Below are 14,362 nucleotides of genomic sequence, written 5' to 3'. Positions count from 1 at the left end.
TCCTCTATGCTCATGTCCAAAATACAGTCCTACCAGCTCTACATGAGCATTCACATGCGGAACAATGTTAAGCAACTGGCGGACTTGGTGGATAAGCTCCCTCCGGAGCACGTCAGGCCTTTTCAGGAGGTGGTCAGGCAGCTGAAGGCTTGTCATAAATTCCTGTCCAGGGGTGCTGAAGACACTTTTGATGTTGCATCCAGATCCGCTGCTTAAGGTATAGTGATGCGTAGACTCTCATGGCTGCGTGCCTCTGACCTGGACAATCGGACCCAGCAGCGGCTTGCGGATATTCCTTGCCAGGGGGATATTTTTGGTGAGAAGGTCGAGCAGGTGGTAGAGCAGCTTCATCAGCGGGAAACCGCACTCGACAAACTCTCCCACCGGGCGCCTTCAGCATCTACCTCAACTGGTAGACTTTTTGGGGGGGGGAAGGAGGACTGCTCCCTATGCTTACAATAAGTGTAGGCACAATCCACCTTCCCGACAGCCTTCTCAGGCTCAGCCCCAGCGCGCTCTTTCACGTCAACAGCATGCGCCCAGAAAGGCCCCTGCAGCTCCCCAGCAAAAGCAAGGGGCGGGCTATTGACTGGCTCCAGTGCAGCATAGCTGCCATAAAAGTACCTGTGCCGGAAGATCTACTGGTCGGGGGGAGGTTAAAGTTTTTTCACCAAAGGTGGCCTCTCTTAACCTCCGACCGGTGGGTTCTTCAAATAGTCCGGTTGGGTACTCCCCTCAATTTGATCTCCAGACCTCCAAATTGTCCACCGGGAGCTCAGTCCTTCAGCTTCCAGCACAGGCAGGTACTTGCAGAGGAACTCTCCGCCCTTCTCAGCGCCAATGCGGTCGAGCCCGTACCACCAGGGCAAGAAGGGTGGGATTCTATTCCAGGTACTTCCTTGTGCAAAAGAAAACAGGGGGGGGGGGGGGGGGGATGCGTCCCATCCTAGACCTAAGGGCCCTGAACAAATATCTGGTCCGAGAAAAGTTCAGAATGGTTTCCCTGGGCACCCTTCATCTCATGATTCAGGAAAACGATTGGCTATGCTCTATGGACTTAAAGGATGCTTATACACACATCCCGATACTGCCAGCTCACAGGCAGTATCTTCGATTTCGTCTGGGAACACAGCATTTTCAGTATTGTGTGCTACCCTTTGGTCTCGCGTCTGAACCCAGGGTCTTTACAAAATGCCTGGCAGTTGTTGCAGCGTCGCTACGCAGACTGGGAGTGCATGTGTTCCCTTATCTCGATGATTGGCTGGTGAAGAACACCTCAGAGGCAGGAGCTCTACAGTCTATGCAGATGACTCTCAAACTCCTGGAGCTACTCGAGTTTGTTATCAATTACCCAAAGTCCCATCTACTTCCAGTTCAACAACTAGAATTCATAGGAGCTCTGCTGAACTCTCAGACAGCTCGGACCTACCTTCCCGAGGCGAGGGTGGACAATGTTCTGTCCCTGGTTTCCTGGGCCAGAGCGTCTCAGCAGATTACAGCTCGGCAGATGTTGAGAATTCTGGGCCACATGGCCTCCACTGTTCACGTGATGCCCATGGCACGGCTTCACATGAGATCTGCTCAATGGACCCTAGCTTCCCAATGGTATCAAGCTGCGGAGAATCTAGAGAATGCGATCCAACTGTCCATAGAATTTCACAATTCCCTTCAGTGGTGGACAATTCGATCCAATTTGACCTTGGGACGTCCCTTCTAAATTCCTCAGCCTCAAAAAGTGCTGACCACAGATGCATCTCTCCTGGGGTGGGGGGCTCATGTAGATGGACTCCATACTCAGGGAGCCTGGTCCCTCCAGGAATCAGGTCTTCAGATCAATCTCCTGGAGTTATGAGTGATCTGGAACGCTCTAAAGGCTTTCAGAGATCGGCTGTCCAACCAAATTATTGAAATTCAGACAGACAACCAGGTTGCCATGTACTACATCAACAAGCAGGGGGAGGGCACCAGATCTCATCCCCTGTGTCGGGAAGCCATCCAGATGTGGCTTTGGGCTCGCTGTCATAGCATGATTCTCCAGGCCACGTATCTGGCAGGCGTCTGGCCGACAGGTTGAGCAGGATAATGCAACCTCACAAGTGGTCACTCAACTTGGGCGTGGTTCGCAAGATCTTCCGAGCGTGGGGCACCCCTTCGGTGGATCTTTTTGCCACTCAGATCAATCACAAGGTCCCTCAGTTCTGTTCCAGGCTTCAGGCCCATGACAGGCTAGCGTCAGATGCCTTTCTTCTTCATTGGGGGAAGGGCCTTCTGTATGCCTATCCTCCCATACCTCTGGTGGGGAAGACTTTGCTGAAACTCAAGCAAGATCGCGGAACCATGATTCTGATTGCGCCCTTTTGCCCGCGTATGATTTGGTTCCCTCTACTTCTGGAGCTGTCCTCCGAAGAACCGTGGATATTGGAGTGTTTTCCGACCCTCATCACCCAGAACGAGGGGTCACTTCTACATCCCAACCTCCAGTCTCTGTCTCTCATGGCCTGGATGTTGAGAACTTAGAAATTGCCTCCTTGGGTCTTTCAGAAGGTGTCTCCCGAGTCCTGCTTGCTTGCAGGAAAAATTCCACGAAAAGGTGTTCTTCTTTCACATGGAAGAGGTTTGCCATCTGGTGTGACAGCAAGGCCCTAGATCCTTGCTCTTGTCCTACACAGACCCTACTTGAATACCTTCTACACTTGTCAGAGTCTGGTCTTAAGACCAACTCCGTAAGAGTTCATCTTAGTGCAATTAGTGCTTTCCATTATCGTGTAGAGGGTAAGCCTATCTCTGGACAGCCTTTAGTTGTTCACTTCATGAGAGGTTTGCTTTTGTCAAAGCCCCCTGTCATGGGATCTCAACGTCATCCTCACCCAGCTGATGAAACCTCCTTTTAAGCCACTGGATTCCTGCCATCTGAAGTACTTGACCTGGAAGGTCTTTTTCTTGGTGGCTGTTACTTCAGCTCGTAGAATCAGTGAGCTTCAAGCCTTGGTTGTCCATGCTCCTTATACTAAATTTCATCATAACAGAGTAGTCCTCCGTACGCACCCTAAGTTCTTGTCAAAGGTGGTGTCGGAGTTCCATCTTAACCAGTCAATTGTCTTGCCAACATTCTTTCCCTGTCCTCATACCCGCCCTGCTGAACGTTAGTTGCATACACTGGACTGCAAGAAAGCATTGGCCTTCTATGTGGAGCGGACAAGCCCCTTCAGACAGTCTACCCAAATGTTTGTTTCTTTCGATCCCAACAGAAGAGGAGTTGCTGTCGGGAAATGCACCATTTCCAATTGGCTAGCAGATTGCATTTCCTTCACTTACACCCAGGCTGGGCTGACTCTGTAGGGTCATGTCACGGCTCATAGTGTTAGAGCCATGGCACCGTTAATGGCCCACTTGAAGTCAGCCACTATTGAAGAGATTTGTAAGGCTGTGACGTGGTCATCAGTCCACACATTCACCTCTCATTACTGCCTTCAGCAGGATTCCCGACGCGACAGTCGGTTCGGGCAGTCAGTGCTGCAGAATCTGTTCGGGGTCTAGAATCCAACTCCACCCCCCTAGGCCTATTTTTATTCTGTTTCAGGCTGCACTTTCAGTTAGACGTTTCTTCGTAGCTCAATCTCAGTTATATCCTCGCCGTTCTGAAGCCCAATTGACCAATGTTTATTGTTTTGAGTGAGCCTGGGGGCTAGGGATACCCCACATGTGAGAACAAGCAGCCTGCTTGTCCTCAGAGAAAGCGAAGATACTTACCTGTAGCAGGTATTCTCCGAGGACAGCAGGCTTATTGTTCTCACCAACCTGCCCTCCTCCCCTTTGGAGTTGTTGTGTTATGCTTTATTTGCTTTTCATTGAACTGAGGCGGGAACGGACGCACGCGGGCAGGAAGATGGCCGCGCATGCGCGGTGCGTCCGTCCCGCGCTCTACTGGCTGTCGCAAAGATGTTGAAGATTTTGCTGGAAAATCTCCGTTCCTGGGGCTGCCATGGACGCCGACCCACATGTAAGAACAATCGGCCTGCTGTCCTCGGAGAATACCTGCTAAAGGTAAGTATCTTCGCTATATTGTAAATTTGGTGAGGTAGATCACATGTAGTCTTTTTTTTTTTTTTTAAGTCAGAATCATAGGAGATATCAAGTCGAGTTTTATCATGCCCCCACGTTTAAAGTGGTCTAAGAAAGCTGATAATTTTGTCAAATGTAAATTCCTTACTATATTTCAATACAAGCTGTGCTTCTGTTTAACAAGTGTTTAACTTGTAAAGATAATGTAAAATGATAATAAAGATTAAAAAAAAAAAAAAAAAAAAAAAAGAGATAAGAGCTCTTTTGTAAAGGGCCCATTTAAACCCTCACTCATGGGACCAATTCAAACATTACTACCATGGCGCCCAATATTCACAGGTAGTCCCACACCACTGGATTGTGCAGAGTAATCAGATTCTGGACATGAATCTGCAACTTCTTCGATATTCGTGTGCCGAAAAGTGCTCCCAATGTTCCCAAATACTCCCAAGCTTGAGATGGTTGAAGCTTGCTCTTGGATTAGTTAACAACCCATCCCAAATTTTGAAGAAATTCCACCACTCAACTGGTGACCTTTATAATTTCTTTGTAAGACTTCATAAAAATTAGTCAGTTACCCAGATAGGAATACACTAAAATACCTTCCTTTCACAAGGCAGCCACGACTACCACTATTACACTGGAGAACGTTTTGGGCACCATAGCTAGGTCAAAGACAAGAGCACAGAACTGGAAATACTTCCTAGTTATTGCAAAATATAAGACATGCTGGTGGTTAAAAATTCTCCTTATGTGCCACCACAATTAATAATTTTAAAATTGCATCACCAATTTAAGATGCTTAGGGGTCCTTTTACTAAGATGCGCTAACAGATTTAGCGTGTGTTAAATGATAAGATACCCATAGGAATATAATGGGTGTCTTCTCATTTAGCACACACTAAATCTGTTAGTGCACCTTAGTAAAAGGACCCCTTAATTTGTTGTAATCTTCCTTTAGGCTTATATTAAGCTAAATGCAGATAAAAACAAAATAAATAAGTAAATATCTAAATCCAAAATAAAGATCCACAACTTACCATTGGCAAGCTCTCAACAAAAGATTGAAAGGACTAAATTTGAATCATCAGTGGAACATATCTAAAGGACCCTTTTACTAAGGTGCGGTAAGCACTAACATGTGCCTACCGCAGCATAAAATGGCTATTACTGCATGGCATGCTGAGGTGTCCCATGGTAAGTTTCAAATGTGTGCACGCTACCCATGTGCTAAAAATATTTTTTTATTTTTTAACCAAGGGGGCATGTCTAGGGGGGGTGGGGGAACAGAGATTGAAATTCCAGCTTTGGAGGATACTTGAGTCCAGGATCACAAAACAAAGCTATCCATTGGACCCTGCTGAATGGGAAAACAGGGCTCTGATGGGAACACTCTCCATCTGCCCTTCCTTTTTGACCACAATCTCAATAAAGGTAATCATGGTCAAAGAGCAATAGGTAGAGCTGTTACAATTGCATGTATGTGTTAATACTAAAATGGGCCAAATTTTGGGATTTCACACATATAGAACAGAAAGCTTAATCTTTCAGTAGATGTGAGATATTTTTAATCTGTTGTCATAAATTATTTATTGTAGGAGGTGCATCTCTGGACCTTAATGCATGTCCTCCTAAGCCATCAAAGTGAATCTTGGATATGACATGGCTGAATATAGTGGAGCTCAGTAAACTTAGACAGTTCTCTGATATTCTTGATCAGGTTGGTGTCACTTATCGGGCTCTTGTGCTACGTCCATCTGAAAATTAGGCATTTTGAGGAATTCGACTCTTCTTAACTCAAAATCAGACGAAAATTCCCTTCCTTTTTCAGAATGACAAAGTTCTTTTCTCTCATGAAACTGCTTTTAATTGCAGCGATCTGACTAGCATTGCTTTGACATCCATTGTCTGGATAACAGAATGATATGGACATTCCAGAAATGTGTCTGTTAGGAAACAGACAAAAATTCTAGAACATAATCTTTCCAAATGATCTCAAGAACTCATTGATGTGTAGTTAACTGGACCCATCTCTGCTATAACAACTTTAACTGTCCTCCGATGAGAGGATCCAAAGGCTGGGCCCATAAAAACTTTCATCATGGATTCTTGAAGCTCCAGAAGTACCTGAGGTGGCATCTCAAATCTCCCTATCACCCTCTCGAACATATTGACCTCTGAATGGAAAACTACCACCATGTATAAATCTTCCTGGCCTTAAATCTTCTATACTCTTTGAAGCAATCTCTACCTCCACCAAGGTACATGTGTACCTTCCGAAAGCTGAGGCGTCAAACTCTGTCAAAGTCCTAACAAACTTCTCCATATCTTATGCAAACAATTTACCTCAAAATAGAAACTTACCGAGACAAGTCTTAGGAGATATATGCTAACCAATTTTTAAACCACAAATATCTGCGAGTAGTTACAAATAAGGCCATATTCTCTGCTGAACCACTAATAAAATCATACAAGGTATCTGCCAGATAAGCAGCCCCTATCTCAAGGCAATCTACTGTACAAATATTCTCCGGTGAATCCTTTAAGAATACTTTTGAACACTGTTCTATTCAGCGAAGCGTGGGATACAACTTCCCAGACTGCTGCTTGTAAGGGTAAGCCTGAAATTTCAGAACAACCTTTATCCTATGGTCTTGAGAATCTTTCAAGGCTGTCAGCCTTTCACTGGAATGGATGTCATATGAGTCATCACGGAAAACATTTTATTGCATGTCAACATACAAGAGAGACGATCCACAGGCAAAGTCCTGTGCAGTTTCTGAACAGACAAAGGCTGAACATTTATACAGACATAGCTGTAGTTTTATAAGTAAAACAGTATAAACTAGTCTAGTTTTCTTTGATCCTCGAGCAGGAGAGGAACCACACTCCTCCTGCCATTCATCACATCTATTCTTGACACTGCACCAACCTTGACTTATCTGTACACCAAAGCTGCATCAATATTTTTTCCTTTTAATACTTTCTCATTTAACTGTTGCTTTACCTATGGACTCTAGGCCAAATACAAGCACAACATCCTAACCAATGCTCAGGGTCAAAAGACACTTCTGCTTTCATCTGGGCATTATTTAAGGTGGTGTACATTTCAGTATTCCCTTTACATGTCATCTGGTGGTGTGCTATTCATAAAATACGTCTTTGTGGTCACACTCCGTGCCTGTACATTCTCTGCCCCTAAATGCCCCCTTTTATGTCCTGCATAGCTAGGTGCCATGCTACACATATGTGCTAATGGTCTGCATTAAAGAATACTGCTTGGTACGTTCTCTGACTTTTGTATGCACTCCTGACATTTTTGCGTGACACAGAAACAGAAACACGACAGCAGATAAAGGCCAAATGGCCCATCCAGTCTGTCCATCCTCTGTAACCCCTAAGCAATCCCATGCCTTTTAAATTTCTGACATAGTCCTCGACTCCACAACCTCCACCAGGAGGCCATTCCACGCTTCCACCACCTTTTCTGTGAAATAATACTTTCTTAGACTATTTCTAAGCCCATTCCCTCCTAACTTCATCGTATGCCCCCTCGTTCCAGAGTTTTCCTTCAGTTGAAAAAGGCTCACTTCCTGTAGAATAATTCCCTTGAGATATTTAAACGTCTCTATTATATCTCATCTCTCCCAGCATATACAAGTTGAGGTTCATAAGCCTGTCCCTATATTTTCTGTATTCAAAACCACTTACTAATTCTGTAGCCGCTCTCTGGACAGACTCCATCCTGTTTATATCTTTTCGTTGGTGCAGTCTCCAGAACTGCACAGGGTACTTTAAATGGGAAGATTTATGGAATTGCCCCACTAGTGATTAAAATAACTGAGGAATTTTTATGTTGATTTGTTTTAAAATTTCAAGTCAGCTATCACACTAACTGATATAGACTAATTTTTTTAAAAGGACAGCTTCCACTTATTCCTTAGGTCTCTAGCCCATTTGAAACCTGCACTAAACAGATTCGTTGCTGCTATTTATCACTGAGATAGTTGACGCTTAAGTATCATATACACATTCCATTGACCAAGGTTCTGCTTTCGATTTTTAATTCGCTCCCGTTTAGCAAAGGCATTATGGTGGTAGACCACTGGCCAAAGATCTCTAAGGAAACAAACAAGTACACTCTTAAACCAACCAATGTAACAGGCAACGACTGGGGGGACTCCTTTCTATGCTCATAGGAACAGAAGGGCTATTAACTTTATGTGCACTAATATAAAAAAAAAAAAACCAACAACAACAAATGTCTAGTTCATGATGCTGCAAACATAGTTAAACTGATTGTGGGCTTGTATCCATTAGAAAAGTAACTTGATGTTCAAGGTTAAAATACAATGATTGCCTTCCCTAAGCAACGAAACATAGTAAACTGATTCAGTAGCATAACATCATTTAGCAGTTACCTTCAACGTACAAACTTAAAAAAAAAAAATTTAACAAGGAAACAATAATCACATTTGTACCCAAACAATAAAAATAGTAACTACCTGTAGGAGAGTCTTACGGTCAGCTTCTGAGCCAAGGCTTTACACAATGAAGTTTTCCCTGTTCCTGGAGGGCCTTGTTGATAGGGTTTAGGAGTTGGTAAGGAAAAAAAAAACTGTTAGTGGAAGCAAAGTAAACTTAAGCATGATAAATTAATTTTAATGATTATATGACAGCATTTTTAGGAGAACAAGTAAGGAACAATGTTACAAAAACGTATCTCATGTAATCATTTTGAATGAAGCTTTTCATTAAACATACAGTAGTAGACTAACTCTTTTACTGCCCGTGGTTGACTAACATGTGGCTAATGGATCAATTTCATCAAATACATTTCCAAATTTTCAATAACTTTGCACAAATCTAGCAAACCATTAAGCTTCGTGAAAATCTACAGTGACTATCTGGTCCAACTTACCAATAATGCTCTTTAAATGAAGTAAGTAGAACTATGATAATTTTCAGTAATACTACTACAGTTAAAAGGGCTTTACATTAAAAAAAACATTTGGGGGGGGGGGGGGGGAAGGAGGGAGAAGAAGCATAACTAACGCCCAAAGCTCATTTTGTCAAGTTTTAGAAAACATAACCATAAAATCTTCAACCACTGTTTTCACAGCACAAAAAAAAGCAAAGTTACTTACCTGTAGCAGGTATTCTCTGAGGACAGCAGGCCACTCAATACATGGGCCCGGTGTGGAACGCTGCCTAGAATACAGTGCTCCCAACACGCATGCGCGGGTGTCCTCCCGCTTGACTTGCGAGGGACCAATTAGTACAATAACAGTGTTAATAATGGGCTCCCCTTATCACTCTAGGATTACCACTGTCTTTTCACTCTCACTCCAGTGTCCCAAATATCCACTACTTAGTATTGTGGAGTGCTGAAAGACCAGTGGTGTTTAGTATTTTCACCACCTCTCTAAACTACTACTACTACTACTTAGCATTTCTATAGCGCTGCCAGGGTTACGCAGCGCTGTACAAGTTTAAACATGGGGAAGGACAGTCCCTGCTCAAGAGAGCTTACAATCTACTACTACTATTTAGCATTTCTATAGCGCTACAAGGCATACGCAGCGCTGCACAAACATAGAAGAAAGACAGCCCCTGCTCAAAGAGCTTACAATCTAATAGACAAAAAATAAAGTAGGCAAATCAAATCAATTAATTTGAGCGGGAAGGGAGGAGGGTAGGTGGAGGCGAGTGGTTACAAGTGGTTATGAGTCAAAAGCAGTGTGGCTTTCAGTCTAGATTTAAAGGTGGCCAAGGATGGGGCAAGACGTAGGGGCTCAGGAAGTTTATTCCAGGCGTAGGGTGCAGCGAGACAGAAGGCGCGAAGTCTGGAGTTGGCAGTAGTGGAGAAGGGAACAGATAAGAAGGATTTATCCATGGAGCGGAGTGCACGGGAAGGGGTGTAGGGAAGGACGAGTGTGGAGAGATACTGGGGAGCAGCAGAGTGAATACATTTATAGGTTAGTAGAAGAAGTTTGAACAGGATGCGAAAACGGATAGGGAGCCAGTGAAGGGTCTTGAGGAGAGGGGTAGTATGAGTAAAGCGACCCTGGCGGAAGATGAGACGGGCAGCAGAGTTTTGAACCGACTGGAGAGGGGAGAGGTGACTAAGTGGGAGGCCAGCAAGAAGCAGATTGCAGTAGTCTAAACGAGAGGTGACAAGGGTGTGGATGAGGGTTTTGGTAGAGTGCTCGGAAAGAAAGGGGCGGATTTTACGGATGTTGTAAAGAAAGAAACGACAGGTCTTGGCAATCTAAAGGTAAAAACTATGTAGTCAGTGTAGGTATCAGGAATAGAAAGGTGGTTAGGCACCAAAAGCAAGGGAGAAGAGATGGGCCTTGAGTAAGGACTTGAAAATGGGCAGGGAGGGCGCATGGCGTATGGGCTCAGGAAGTCTGTTCCAGGCATAAGGTGATGCAAGGCAGAAGGGGCGGAGTCTGGAGTTAGTGGTGGTGGAGAAGGGTACAGAAAGGAGTGATTTGTCCTGAGAGCGGAGGTTACGGGTGGGAACATATGGGGAGAGGAGGGTAGAGAGGTAATGGGGGGCTGCAGATTGAGTGCACTTGAAGGTCAATAGGAGAAGCTTGAACTGTATACGGTAGCGGATCGGGAGCCAGTGAAGCGACTTGAGGAGAGGGGTGATATGAGAGTATCGGTTCACGCGGTAGATAAGACGTGCGGCGGAATTTTGGACAGATTGAAGGGGGGATAGGTGGCTAAGCGGGAAGCCAGCGAGGAGAAGGTTGCAATAGTCAAGATGAGAGGTAACGAGCGAGTGGATAAGGGTTCGGGTGGTCTGTTCAGAGAGGAATGAGCGAATTTTGCTAATATTATAGAGGAAGAAGCGACAGGTCTTAGCTGTCTGCTGGATATGGGCAGAGGAGAGGGAGGAGTCAAAAATGACTCCGAGATTGCGGGCTGAAGAGACGGGGAGGATGAGGGCGTTGTCAACAGAGACAGAAAGTGGGGGAAGAGGAGAAGAGGGTTTGGGTGGAAAGACAAGGAGCTCAGTCTTTGCCATGTTCAGTTTCAGATGCCGGTTGGACATCCAGGCAGCAATGTCTGAAAGGCAGGCCGAAACTTTGACCTGGGTTTCAACTGTGATGTCGGGAGTGGAGAGGTAAAGCTGGGTATCATCAACATAGAGATGGTACTGGAAACCATGTGATGAGATCAACGAGCCCAGGGAAGAGGTGTATATCGAGAAAAGAAGCGGTCCAAGGACAGATCCTTGAGGGACCCCAACAGGACGGGGGTGGAAGAAGAGCCACTAGAAAATACTCTGAAGGTGCGTTGGGAAAGATACGAGGAGAACCAGGAGAGGACAGAGCCCTGGAACCCAAATGAGGACAGTGTGTCAAGAAGTAAATTATGATTGACGGTGTCAAAGGCGGCAGATAGGTCGAGGAGGATGAGGATGGAATAGTGACCTTTGGATTTGGCAAGGAACAGGTCATTGCAGACTTTAGAGAGTGCTGTTTCTGTTGAGTGTAGTGGCCGAAAGCCGGATTGAAGCGGGTCGAGGACGGCCTGAGAGGAGAGGAAGTCAAGGCAGCGGCTGTGGACAGCATGTTCAAGTAATTTGGAGAGGAAGGGTAGAAGAGAGATGGGGCGGTAGTTGGAGGGACAGGTGGGGTCAAGTGATGGTTTTTTGAGAAGTGGTGTGACTACAGCGTGCTTGAAGGTGTCAGGGACAGTGGCAGTGGAGAGAGAGAGAGGTTGAGGATGTGACAGATTGAGGGGTTAACTGTAGGAGAGATGTTGGTAAGCAGATTGGTGGGAATGGGATCAGAGGAACAGGTGGTGCACTTAGAGGAAGAAAGAAGGCGAGCAGTTTCCTCTTTGGTGATCTCAGGGAAGGAGGAGAAGGAGGCCAGGTTAGGTTGGTTGAGGGAGTGGGTTAAGAAGTCACAGGGAGGAGAAGGCTTGGAAGTGAATTCAAGGTTTATCTTCTGCACTTTATCGCGGAAGTAGTCAGCTAGTGTTTGAGGAGAGAGAGAGGGGGGGGGGTGGGAGCGGAGGGTACTTTAAGTAGGGAGTTGAGGGTGGCGAAGAGGCGACGAGGGTTGGAGCCAAGAGAATTGGTTAATTGAGAATAATATTCCTGTTTGGCAAGGAATAGGGAGGACTGGAAGGAGGATAGCATGAATTTGAAATGGGTGAATCCGACAGCTTTAGAGAGATAAAATACAAGGCCACACATATGAGAAAGTGAAGTTAGCCGCCCGTTTCATTGCCGCAAGAAACGGGCATGTTTTACTACTACTACTACTACTTAGCATTTCTATAGCGCTGCCAGGGTTACGCAGCGCTGTACAAGTTTAACATGGGGAAGGATGTTTTACTAGTAATGTTATAAATTCCCCATTATGTATATAGTTACAGGTAAACATGTACAAATGAGAAGACATGGGTAATAATCTACACTTTACTTTCTTGAATAATGTCATTAGGATTAGTAGTATCATCAATAGTAATGGTACTATTATTAACATCGTCAATAGGATCTGTTTCATCATTTCTTTCATGTTCAAGATCAGCATAAATTTCAGATTTTTCTGGAGCAACACGAATCATCCTTTCATACATAACATATTGTCCCATGGGATCTTTTATACTTATAGCTGTTTCAACAACACGTTCCACTAATCTTCTGCCACAAGGTATGATACAGCAGCCACATAACATAAAAACAGCAATGATCACAATTATTGCAGTTAAGGCTGAAAGTATGATACTTTCCCATTTTCCAAACATATTGACAAACCATCCAGTCCAGGTAGTATCAATACCAGAGTTCTCAGCTAATTCATTAGCAAGTGCAGCAAGTCCTTCTAAAGCTTTAGTAATGCTTCCATCCGGGGCTGTATTGTTGGGAATATAAGTACAACAGTCTCCACTTCCAATCATTATGCAAATTCCACCTTCCTTTGCCAATATCATATCAAGGGCTAATCAATTTTCCCCAGCACCGATTCTTGAGGCACTCCACTACTCACCTTTCCTTCCTCCGACTGAAATCCATTAACCACCACCCTCTGGCATCTGTTTGTCAATCAGTTCCTAATCCAGTTTACTACTTTGGGTCCTAACTTCAGCTGGTCGTTTATTCAAGAGCCTCCTTTGAGGCTAAAGGCTTTGTTGAAATCTAAGTAGATTACATCTAGTGCACAGCCTCGATCCAATTCTCTGGTCACCAAGTCAAAGATTCAATCAGATTTGTTTGCCATGATTTACCTTTGGTAAAACCTTGATGTCTCGGATATTGTAATCCAGATTATTCCAGGAAATTTGTCATCCTTTCCTTCAGCATCACTTCCATTATTTTTCCAATAACCGAACTGAGGCTTACCAGCCTGTAGTTTCCAGCGTCTTCTCTATCACCACTTTTATAAAGAGGGACCTCATCGCTTTTCTCCAATCCTAGAGAACCTGTCCCGTCTCCAAGGATTTATTAAACAAATCTTTAAGAGGACCCCCCTCCCCCAGAACCTCTCCGAGCTCCTTCAATATCCTGGGATGGATCCCGTCCGGTCCCTTGGCTTCCACCTTTAGATTTTCAAGTTGTTCATAAACCCTTTCTTTCTTCAGTGAACGGTGCTATATCTCCTCCATTATCATAGTTACCATTGCCAGTCAATTGTGGTTCTTCTCCAGGATTTTCTTCCGTGAACACAGAATAGAAGTATTTGTTTAGCAGATTTGCTTTTTCCTCATTCTTCACATAGCGGTTCACAGCATCTTTCGATCTCACAACTCCATTTTTAGTCGTCCTCCTTTCACTAATATACCTGAAAAATTCTCATCTCCCCTCCTCACATTTCTAGCCATGATCTTTCTTTGGTAAAACCATGTTGGTTTAAATTTTGCAACCCAGTGAATTCTAGATAGTTCAGTATTCTTTCCTTTAGGAGCATCTCCATTACTTTTCCCAGCATTTTCTCATTATTCCCCACCTTCTATGCCAGTTCCTTGCTGGCTTGGGTGGTTTACTTGGCTACTTACCAAGTGTTTTTGTTGTAACATCAGCCAGAGCGCTTTAGACTCCTGATGCAGGCTGTTTAGCTGAAACACGTGAAACTGCCAGCTCATTTTAATAGAGGCTGTTTGTTGGATTGCACATCACTTTACGTGTCTTTACACCACCCCTTAGTTTGCTGCTGTTCTCCTGTGGAGTATAGAACTTTCTTTTGTTGTTTGCCAAGGTTTTAAAAGTCACATTTTGACTAGGTCACTTTTTTGCTTGTGATTGGTTAGGTTATGTTCTCAGTAATAGCGCCTT

General features: G+C 44.5%; 1 protein-coding gene across 1 annotated transcript in view; it reads right to left on the bottom strand.

The window, feature by feature from the left end:
* TRIP13 (thyroid hormone receptor interactor 13) overlaps positions 1-14,362 on the bottom strand; it is a 147,341-nt gene that overhangs the window by 109,411 nt on the left and 23,568 nt on the right. Inside the window, exon 7 of the mRNA XM_030190066.1 lies at positions 8,568-8,640. Within this exon, the coding sequence (XP_030045926.1) occupies positions 8,568-8,640 (73 nt within the window). The remainder of the gene's footprint in view (positions 1-8,567; positions 8,641-14,362) is intronic.

The sequence above is a fragment of the Microcaecilia unicolor genome, chromosome 1 (assembly GCF_901765095.1).
Source record: "Microcaecilia unicolor chromosome 1, aMicUni1.1, whole genome shotgun sequence".
Classification (NCBI taxonomy): Eukaryota; Metazoa; Chordata; class Amphibia; order Gymnophiona; family Siphonopidae; genus Microcaecilia; species Microcaecilia unicolor.
This window is presented reverse-complemented; position numbering and strand designations above follow the sequence as displayed.